This window comes from Telopea speciosissima, unplaced genomic scaffold, assembly GCF_018873765.1.
Source record: "Telopea speciosissima isolate NSW1024214 ecotype Mountain lineage unplaced genomic scaffold, Tspe_v1 Tspe_v1.0023, whole genome shotgun sequence".
Taxonomy (NCBI): Eukaryota; Viridiplantae; Streptophyta; class Magnoliopsida; order Proteales; family Proteaceae; genus Telopea; species Telopea speciosissima.
In genome coordinates, this window is record NW_025317359.1 from 163,070 (window position 1) to 174,306 (window position 11,237).

At 45.1% G+C, this 11,237-nt stretch overlaps 1 protein-coding gene across 1 annotated transcript; it reads left to right on the forward strand.

Annotated features, from left to right (window-relative positions):
• Positions 1–10,554: 10,554 nt before the first annotated feature.
• LOC122647321 lies at positions 10,555–10,933 on the forward strand (the record flags this gene model as incomplete). Its single annotated transcript, XM_043840746.1, has 1 exon — positions 10,555–10,933. A coding segment is annotated over exon 1 (379 nt), but the record flags the coding sequence as incomplete, so codon positions are not given.
• Between the last annotated feature and the right edge of the window lie 304 nt (positions 10,934–11,237).

An 11,237-nucleotide genomic window follows, 5' to 3' on the forward strand; every position in this document is an offset into this window, starting at 1 on the left:
GATTTGGCCTCACCAATAGGAATCTATTTGTCGGACATTGTGGTGACTCTTGTCGGACACTCTCTGCCTCCCACCGATAGGAATTTCTACAAGAATGCATCTACCGCTCAAGCAAAGTGAATCTTCTGGTCAGGGTAATTAATGCGTAAATCGATTTTTGCTCATGCTTGGTGGTAGAGCCCCCAATTTTATTTCGGGCATCAAGGCATGATGGAATACACTATTCATGCATGATTAATTGTGCACAGTATGTTAGCTACAATTATTTTCGTGCATCATTCTAATAATGTTCATTTTTTTAGGAAATTGAAAATGGCTCGAACTCGGAACCAGAATTCTGGGAATCCTGCCACACCCGGCCGAGAGATTATTAGACTTTGGATCTGGCCATCCTTTGTCCTCCTCCTCTACCTGACCGGTACATTGCTAGAACTTTCAGCACAGCTGTCCTCCTCCTCCCCGTCGGGATTGTCAGCCTATGATGTCACCACACTTGTGGGCAACGTACTTAGAGATTTCTGGGAAGAGTAAAGGCAGCAATTGGAGACTATTGTAGCACAATTGGAACAATGACAAGAGCACCTCGTGGCTCAGATTGGGGTCCAATTTCAAGCAATTGGACAAGCACCATCGGTGCTAGGTACCCCTTCACCACTAGGGATTCCACCAGGGTTTGCTACACCTCCTACTCCCTTAGTACCCCAGGTACCTCTAAAGGGTCAGTGCTATATCCTCACCTGGGTCTGCTATTTATTTATAATTTCTCTCCCTTGTGACATGTAGATACTGTTGCCGTGTATGTCGGAGAACTGTTCTCACTGGTGGTCAAGCCCATCTACAAGATCGTTGACCAGTTCCTGGGCCTGCCTGTCGAAGAGAAGTTCCTTAACCGACAGTGGGGGAGATTTATCGATGGTGGCTTCGTCGACCATCCTCCTAGCACGAGCCCCCGGAGTGAAGAGTACTGGAAGACGTTTCCTGTGTCCCCACACTTAAACACCTCACTCAGCGATGAGCTTAGCATCCCGGTTGGGAAACTCTTCGGGATCACGAAGGACACATAATGACGATCGAGGGGTAAGATACTACCCTAAAGTATGTTAGTGTACCCTCCCCTCTATGGCCTTGAAGTGTGGGCCAAAGCCCAATAACTTTTCTTCTATTTCTGCCCTTACAATAGCGGCAGAGTCACAGACGGACTCACAAGATTGGTTCCATTTGTGGATCCGTCTGTGCTATTTCAAGCTTTTGAGTGTTTTCCTTGTATGGAGCCCATACCCCATGCCCCGGACATTATACCTGAGCCCCCAGGTATGGTGGACCCCACCCTTGGTCCCCTTGAGATGTGTATGTGCTATGTAGGTGGGCCCACTAGCCTATGGTTAAATTTAGATGAGTTTTATTCTAAGTGCCCCAAGCACTTAGAATAAAACTCCACGAAGCGTCTGAGGCCCATGGATTGATTGGGTACTGTTAACCCAAGCGAGGCTTGGGACCCTCCTCCCTAACCCTAGGAACTATGTAGTCTCAAGGATGGGAGGTTGGAGGTGAAAATCCTTCAAAATCTAGGACAGAGACTCATCGGTTCCATGAACGGATCCAGCATCGCGGTTCCATCCGTAGATCCGTTCTGTACAATCTATTGACTAGATGGGACGGAGCCTGGAATGGATTCACCTAGTGGATCCATCCGTGGTTCCATTCCCTCTCGGGTGTGTCTCAGGGTTTGAACGGATGCACGAATTGATTAACCTAGAGGTTTTGTCCATGAATCCGTCCTTCCTATTTTCACTGTATGCCTTGATGGAGCCAGGAACAGACTCATCTGATTGCCTCCGTCCCTGCGTCTGTCCGTGCTGTCTTGACTGAAACCTCAAATTAATTATTGGGACCCATCATGGGACCCACCCATACTCTTCTAACACTATTCTCATGCATCCCCAGATTTCATAACCTGCACGGGGGAACGTGTATCGGGGTAAATCCTAATAAACATCCCAAGTGACAATCGAACAACTGTTGAGTGGATTTTGGGTGATGTTTGGGCTTATTTAATATAAATTATATAATTTCTATGATACTTGCATCATTTATGAACATGCTACATTCTTGCACATAAAATATCTTGGTTATGAATTGTTGTAATGTGGTTATGTTTAGTTTACATTATTGAATCGGGTTACGGTGCTGGGTGTGCCGATGCTAGAACCTCAAAAATGCTTATGAGATTTATTGATTGCCATCCTACCTTGTATGCGCCGTGCTGTGCTGGTACCCGGGTACTAGATGGAATGGGATGTTGATGCAACCAGAATACCTCTCGGGACGATAGGACTTGCATGTAGTATCCGCGGCTAGGATTCACTTTCCTATGCTATGACCCTTACTAATAGGGGTTTAGGTGTTGGGTGATCGGGGCTCCTTGTTGCCTATGGGGGAGAGAGGTCAGGTTAGGGATGATCATTGATCATCGGGGTCCTCCACTGGTGGTCTTGGTGGGTTCGACTGGCGTAGGCTCCCTGGTGATAATAAAGGTTTCATTGTGGCTATAAGTTAAGTGAGCCACAGTATCTCCTGAGTTATTATAGTAGCATATAGCCCAACTTAGACTGTGTGACTATGTGTGATTATGTGTTAGTGCATTCCCCTTCCCCTCACTGGCTCAGTGGAGCTAACCCCCTGTGTACATATTCTTTTAGATTTTGATGCAGATGGTGGTTATCTGGCTGGTCTCAAGGCCCAGTCAGCTGATTATGATGGTATCGGCATGGAGGAACCTGATACTATGTCGGAGGAACACGGCGATGGATGCCCCTGTGACGATTGTGCCTACGGGCCGTGTTGATGTTGGGGATTGTCCTATCTTTTAATTCTTTTGGGACATTGTGCCCGTTATGAACATTTGTCTGTAATACTTTATATTCTTTTGAGTAGTTACGTCATGGTCAGTCGACAAACAGTGTTAAACTTTATTTGTATCACCTAGCCAGCTGAACATATACTATCCGCTTGTAATTACTCTATCTTGAATGGAGTTTCCCTTCTTTTTTTGCAAATTATAATTATTATGTTTGACCTTACCTATTGACTGTAGATTGGGACACTGTGTCAGTGATCCTGGTAGCGAAAGGGGATGACGCACGTCATCCTAGTCACCCCTTGACTGTGCTTTATTCTTATCTGGAAATGGGGGCATGACAGCATGTTATCAGGGTGCGATGCTCTGCACCAAACATAGTCTAGCAAGGACTCTTGATTTACTCTACACAATAGGGTCTAAGTTAAAAGCTCTCAATGAAAATAATCGGAATGTGTGTGAAATTTAGGGAGAAGACTAGCTAGGGTGGAACCCGAGAACAATAGCAAGATAATAGGAACAACAGTAGAATTAAAGAGCAAATATATATATATATATATATGTTCAACGGATGTGCAGCTGATTGCTTACATACTTGACCTCCCCTTGGAGGCGGGTACAGTACTTACAACCTAAAAAGGAATCCCAAAAGTCACAACTGGGTACCACAATTTCATACTTGAACAAAAATAAAAGGGGGGGGGAAAGAAAATAAAGTTAAATTAAAAACATTGTCTCTGAAACAACCAGTCACAAACAAAAGAAAAGAAGGGAAGATGCATAAAAACTTCTGCAACTCTAGAGCCTAGTCCTCCATCTCCTCATCACTGTCCTCATCCACTTCATCATTGTCTTCATAGTACATGTAGCGTTGATGTCGTGGATGTCTTTTTCCACCCTCTCAAAGTGGCGATCATATGCAGCAAACTGCCCTTGTATGCCCACGAACCCCTGCACCATATCTGAGTTGAGCTTGGTCATGTTGGTGTTCACCTGCACAAAGGCATCTAGGACAACACTCATGTCAGTGGTTCCTGAACTAGAAGCTCCTGCAGAAAATTGCACTGGTGATTCCTCTTCCTCATCACTCGCTTCTTCTCCCTCATTCTCATCTAGGTTGACAGGCTGTCCATCACTGAAGGAATCATATGGAATCCGCATCCAAGCTAGGGCCTTGTGCCTAAATGGTTCCTCAAAGCTCTCTGTTGTCGCCTCATTGTTAAGATTGACCCTGAAATGCTGAAATACCCGGGTGAGAAATCTCCCGTAGGGTAAGGTCTTCTTCTTTCGAGATTTGAACAGTACTTGCTCCACGTGTCTGAGGATGACATAGGGTAGGCACACTTGAATACCCTCATAAAGGGAGTAGCCTAGAGCAGTAGCCATGAGAGAAGGCTCAGTGCTGTGGCCCTTGACCGGGACTATATTGGTCTTAGCCAACATAGTCAAGACCCTTTGTGACCTGCCAAACTCGGTCAAATTCACTCGATACTCAAACTTATCATTTGTGAGCATGGCGTACAAATGCTTGTACTCTGGTTTAGACAGACAGGAGTTTGGGTCCCTCCCTGGTTTGTGATAGACTCGATCTCCATTGGAGTCCACCCCAAGTATGGTTCCCAACTCCACCTCATTGAAGGAGATGTTTACTCCCGTCACAAAAGAGGTGATCTGGTGCCTTATTGCGTCCTCATGGGTGACTGTCATGTTGGAGTAGAAGTGCCTGACTAGCCTGGGGTAGTAAAACTTGGGAGGTGACAACATGTTGAACCACCCCAGCCTATCAAATGGTTGCCCCCCCTTGAAGGCAACCAATTCCTCTGCAATAGCTTCTCTCCCCACGAGAATCTTACTATTATGGAGGTGCTCATTGAATAGCTTCTCGGCTTCAATAGACACAAAGAGGCTGCCATCGAATGGTGCTGCTACTGCTGCGGGGGCCCGATTTCCCCTTTATCTTGGAGCCATTGTGATTTACTCACCTACACACAAACAATAGGAGACAATACATGTGTTTGGTTAGCCTAACTTTGACAAGAATACAAAATGTATGTAAATTTCAGCAATTGAACAAATGCTAACTAACCAAGAGTTATAAAAAAATAATTTCTAAGGAAATGGAACTCCCTTGAACATGGGTTTAGGGAGAGGATCCCCAATAAACATTACTAAGAAATCAATTAAACAAAATAACCAAGCATACACAATATAAATAGCATGCAAATGTGAAGATTTGAAAGACATTTTTAAACACATCCAAGCTATAGAACTAGTTCTCCCCCAAAATAGTGGGAAATTGGGAGTTTTACCCTAACCATTTCCTAGGAAACCATTTGAATGATTCTCCTAGTATAGGTGTACCTAATAAATAAGCCTAGGTGTTTCTCCTTTAAAGGATTTCGAGAAAATATAGGATATAAGTCTATTTTTACCCAAAACAGTTAACTTGATTTCGGTTTTGGGCTGAGTATACCCAACCCTTGCCCTAATCGATGGGGGTGGGGATGATTTGGGGTGTTCACCTGTGATTGATAGCAATAGGATTAAGAAAATCACTATTCCATTGCCCTTCATGTTACTTAGTATAGTAAAATAAAAAGGAAAAGAGAAAACAAACAAAAACCCTAGGGAAAACTAGAAACATACCCTGGAAAGCCAATAATGGAGGAAGAACTCTTACCTTGTGGTAGGAGGATTGATTCTTGTAGATGAAGGACCCAAATCTGTAAAAGAATGGCGAAGGAACTTCGAACGGATGAATCTGGGGCTCCCCTGCTCTGTGGTTCCGTCCTCTCCAAAAGAAGCCAACTGAGTTTAAAACTTACGGTTTTTTTTTTTATGAAAATTTGGTGAACGGACGCATGAACTGATCCACTATCGTGGTTCCATCCAGCGTAAAAATGTAGATTTTTGTTCCTTGAATTGTATGGAACATTGAACGAAACCACGACCAAGGATCCGTCTGTAGTTCTATACGGCTCTGTGTTTTAGCCAACCTGGACACCCTGAGAACGGAGTCATGAACGGATTTACGTTATGAATCCGTCCAGCCTATTTTGGTGATGGAGTCACGAATGGAGTCATAGGACTGGTTTCGTCCGTGAATCCGTCCGTATTCTAAAGGGCTTTTGGCCTATGGCTCAGTTCTACCCTTAGGGCCTTGGTTCCTCCCCTGTGTGTTGTTATACACCTTGTACACTTCTTTTATGCTGGTCCCCTCGAGGCACTTTGCATTGCTTCCTTTTGTTTTCTGTATGCTAACCCTGTGAAGCATCTTATTTATGACAGGTGTTGAAACATGGTCAACACCTACAACCGGAATTGTTCCCCTCCTAGGGATGACACCGGTGATGTTTATGAAGAGCCTTTTCCTGTACCGCCCCCAGTTAATAGTAAAGTGGATGTTGCTGCACTCTTGGGGAACATGTTATGGGATATGCAACGGGAGCATCGAGAGGCACAACATGAGCAATGCAATTTCATGCAAAATGTGACCAATCATCTCCAAAATGTTGGTTGGGAAGGGCCACAAATACCTCCCCTGGTGCACGTAGCCCCTGCTCCCGTAGTTGCTGCCACACCTGCTATTCCTCCCTTGGCACCAGCTGCAGCTGAAGTTCCTATAGTGCAAGTAGTGCCAAATCCACCTCCCCTGCTCCGGCTGCCCCACAAGTCCAAAATGTGGTGCCAAAATGGGCTGATGCCTCTAAGCTTTCGGAGAAATTCTAGAAGCACCATCCTCCTACCTTCTACAAGCTGGTGCACGATTCTATATTTCTAGCCACCTGGATAAGGGACCTAGAGAGAATCTTTGAGGTACTGCAGTGTAATGACACCGACAAGATTCGATGCGCCACCTTCCAACTCTGAGGCGACGCTGATGCTTGGTGGCGTTCCTCAAAGGAACAATTCTGGGCCAAGTACCCAAATGCAGCATGGACTCAATTCACAGAGGCCTTTCTTGAGAATTACTTTCCAAGGAATTTTCAAGATAAGAAGGAAGTCGATTTCATGAACCTCAGCCAGGGATCCAAGTCAGTCCTTGAATATCAACAGGCCTTTGCGGAGCATTCCTATTTTACTTCAGAGCACATGAAGGCTGAGGGGGTCAAGGTTTGAGAGAGGACTAAGAGCCAACTTGAGTACATCTGTGGTGCTGCACAAGTACCCTACCTATGCGAAAGTGGTCCAAGCTGATAAGATGATTGAAGATCATCAGAGAGAGAACTATAGGGCTATACAAGTTGGCAAGAGGCCCACGTCATCTTATAACTCTAGGGGACCTAAATAAGTTCCAGTAGAGAGGGGCCTACATGACTGCAACTCCAATTTAGTCCCATAAACCTAATGTGGCCCAAGGACCTAAAGCTACATTGACTCCTTATTATGAGACCCAGACTCTCATATGTTACAACTGTAAGCAGTCTGATCACATGGTCAAGGATTGCCCACATCCATGACAGGCAGGTTCATGGCCAACGGTATCTTCTAAGGCACCCAAAGCAAAGGCAGCTGTTCGCTCACTTCTCCCTTCTCTAGCCAACACAGCCCAGGGGCGAGTGTATTCTATCACTCATGAAGAAACCTAGGCTGACCCTGGTGTCATTTCAGGTATTGCACTCAACCACTTGAATGTGACTCTTTTATGTTGAGTTTATCATGTTTGGCTATTCAGTGTTTGTCAGGCATGATTTTTGTATGTTCTCTACCTGCTTACGTGTTGTTTGACTCGGGAGCGTCACACTCCTTTATATCTCCTTCATTTTGCCGAGAAACTACCTATTAGACCGGGAAGTATGGAGTAGAAGCTGATAGTCAGTACACCGACGGGAAGCAAGGTCGAGCTTGACCAAATTTTCAATTCTTATCCTGTGCGAGTAAGTGGCCATAGGCTGGAGGATAGTTTGATAATCTTGGACATGAAGGACTTTGACATAATTTTGGGAATGGATTGGTTGGCTACTCATAGAGCCATCTTGATCTACGCAGAGAGGAAAGTACTCTTCAATCCAAAGGAGGGCAAGGAATTTGTGTTCAAGGGCAACAAAAGTAAGAAGCCTAAGAAAACTATCATGTCAGCTCTCCAAGTCCAAAAGTTGTTAGAAGAAGGTTTTCAGTGTTACTTAGCCTCCGTGTTGGACGAAGCAAGGATTACACATATAGAAGAGATAAGTGTGGTAAGAGACTTCACTGACGTCTTTCCAGAAGACCTCACACGATTACCACCGGACCAAAAGATGGAGTTTATGATAGACCTGGTGCCTGGTGCTGCCCTAGTGTCTAAGGCTCCCTACAGAATGGCCCCTTCAGAATTGAAAGAACTTCAAGAGCAACTGAATGACCTGTTAAAGAAGGGCTTCATTAAGCCAAGTGTTTCCCTGTGGGACGCACCTATTTTATTTATAAAGAAGAAGGATGGTAGTATGCATATGTGCATTGATTACCATGAACTTTACAAGCTTACGATCAAGAACTGGTATCGTTGCCTAGGATCGATGACTTATTCGATCAATTGCAAGGTGCAAAGGTGTTCTCAAAGATCGACCTTTATTCAAGGTACCATCAGTTGAAAATCAGGGGTAGTGACAACAATAAGACAACGTTCAGATCACAATATGGTCACTATGAGCTTCTGGTTATGTCCTTCGGGTTAACCAACGGCCCGGCAGCTTTATGGAGTTAATGAACAGGGTGTTGCATGACGTGCTGGATAAGTACGTTACCATGTTTATTGATGACATTCTGGTCTACTCCAAGAGCGAATAGGACCACGGTGACCAGCTTCACTTCGTGCTGCAGCGCTTGAGGGAAAAGCAACTATACGCTAAATTCAACAAGTGCGAGTTCTGGTTGCAACAAGTGGCTTTTCTGGGTCACCTAGTATCTACTAAGGATATTGAAGTTGACCCTGATAAGGTGAAGTCCATAGTAGACTAGGAGAGACCCAAGAGTGTAGCAGATATTTGCAGCTTCCTGGGTCTAGCTGGTTACTACAAGAGGTTCATTAAAAAATTTTCAAGGATTTCATCCCCTATGACTTGACTGACCCGGAAGGGAGTGAAGTTCGAGTGGTTTGATGACTGTGAAAAGAGCTTCCAGGAACTAAAGTAGCGTTTGGTTTCGGCTCCGGTACTCACCATTCCAAATGATGCTGGAGGGATTGTAGTCTATAGTGATGCTTCAAAGATGGGCCTCGGCTGTGTTCTTATGCAGGATGGAAAAGTGGTAGCCTATGCTTCTCGTCAGTTGAAGGATTATGAGAAGAATTACCCAACTCACGACCTAGAGCTGGCGGTTGTGGTCTTTGCTCTGAAGATCTGGAGACACTACTTGTATGGAGAGAAGAGTGAGATCTACAACGACCATAAAAGTCTTAAGTACTTCTTCACCCAGAAGGAACTTAACATGAGATAGAGGCGATGGTTGGAGCTCATGAAAGAATATGATTGCACCATCCACTACCATCCTGGTAAGGCAAACGTTGTGGCAGATGCTCTTAGTTGAAAGTCTCAAACCTTATCCATTGTGTCCTTGGCTGTCAGTAAGGAACTCATTGAGGAGGCCAGAAGGATGGATCTGGAGTTACTAGTGGAGGGGGTTACCCTATCTCTAGTAGCCCTATCGGTGCAGTCAACCTTGGTGGAAAGGATTCAGTCTGCCCAGGCCTCCGATGAATGCTTCCAGGAGATCATTGAAGCTATTGAGGGTGATACACAGCAAGATCTGGATTTCATGTTGACTGAGAGTGGTGTCCTCATGTTCACGGATCAGCTATGTGTTCCTAAGGATGATCAGCTAAGGAAGGAAGTATTGTTAGAATCCCACAATTCTCCTTATTTGATCCACCCTGGTAGTACTAAGATGTACAAAGACTGGAAGGAACACTACTGGCGGAGTGGAATGAAGAGGGATGTAGCTGAATTTGTGGCTAGGTGTCTCATTTGTCAGCAAGTGAAGGCAGAAAGACAGTGGCCCCATGGCCTTTTGCAGTCACTGCCCATGCCAGAATGGAAGTGGGAACATGTTACCATGGACTTCGTCACTGGGCTGCCCTGTACACCCAGGAGTGTTGATGCCCCATGGGTTATTGTGGATGGGTTGACGAAGATAGCTCATTTCATCCCAATCAAGGTCACCTATTCGATGGATAAGCTGGCTTGCTTGTACATTGATAATGTAATTCGCCTGCACGGAGTTCCAGTTAGCATCATCTTAGATCGGGACCCTAGGTTCACATCCAAGTTCTAGGGTGGATTCCAGAGAGCTATGGGTACCTTGTCGAGTTTTAGCACTGCCTTCCATCTACATATGGATGGGCAGTCGAAAAAGATAATACAGACATTGAAAGACATGCTCTGAGCCTGTGCCATTGATATACTGGGTAACTGGGATGAGCACATCTCGCTTATCGAATTTGCTTACAATAATAGTTACCAATCTACTATCGATATGGCACACCATTTAAATCTCAGTATGGGAAGAAGTGCCAGACTCTGTTGTACTGGGACAAGGTAGGTGAGCGACGCAACCTTGGGCTGGAATTGATTCAAGTAAGTTGTGAGAAGGTGGACTTGATCCATGAACGAATCAAGGCTGCCTAGTTTAGGCAAAAAGGCTATGCAGACCAAAGACAGAAGGATCTAGAGTTCTCCCTCGGTGATAAGGTATTTCTCAAGGTGTCACCTACCAAGGGTGTGATGCGGTTCATCAAGAAGGGCAAGCTAAGCCCGAGATTCATTGGGCCTTATGAAATCCTTGCGAAGGTCGGACCAGTGGCTTACCGGTTTGGACTCCCACCATCTTTGGATGGTGTGTATGACGTCTTTCATGTGTCCATGTTACAAAAGTACGTGCATGACCCGAACCATGTAATATCTCAAGAACCACCGGAGTTGACAGCAGATATGTCTTATAAGGAACAGCCCGAGAAGATTCTGTACAGCAAGGTGGTGAATCTTTGCAATCGACCTATTCACTACGTGAAGGTGAAATGGTGCAACCACCCGGAGGAAGAAGCATCATGGGAAGCCAAAGTGGAAATGCGAACGAAGTATCCTTCCCTTGGATTCTTACAAGGTACACCAAATTTTGGGGACAAAATTTCTTGTAAGGTGGGGGGAATGTTATATCCGCACCCAGGTCTGCTATTTATTTATAATTTCTCTCCCTTGTGACGTGTAGATACTACTGCCGTGTATGCCAGAGAATTGTTCTCACTGGTGATCAAGCCCAGCTACAAGATCATTGACCAATTCACGGGCCTATTTATTAAAAAGAGGTTTCTCAACCGATAGTGGGGGAGATCTGTCGATGGTGACTTCGCCGACCATCCTCCTAGCACCAACCCCCAGAGTGAAGAGTACCGAAAGACATTTCCTAT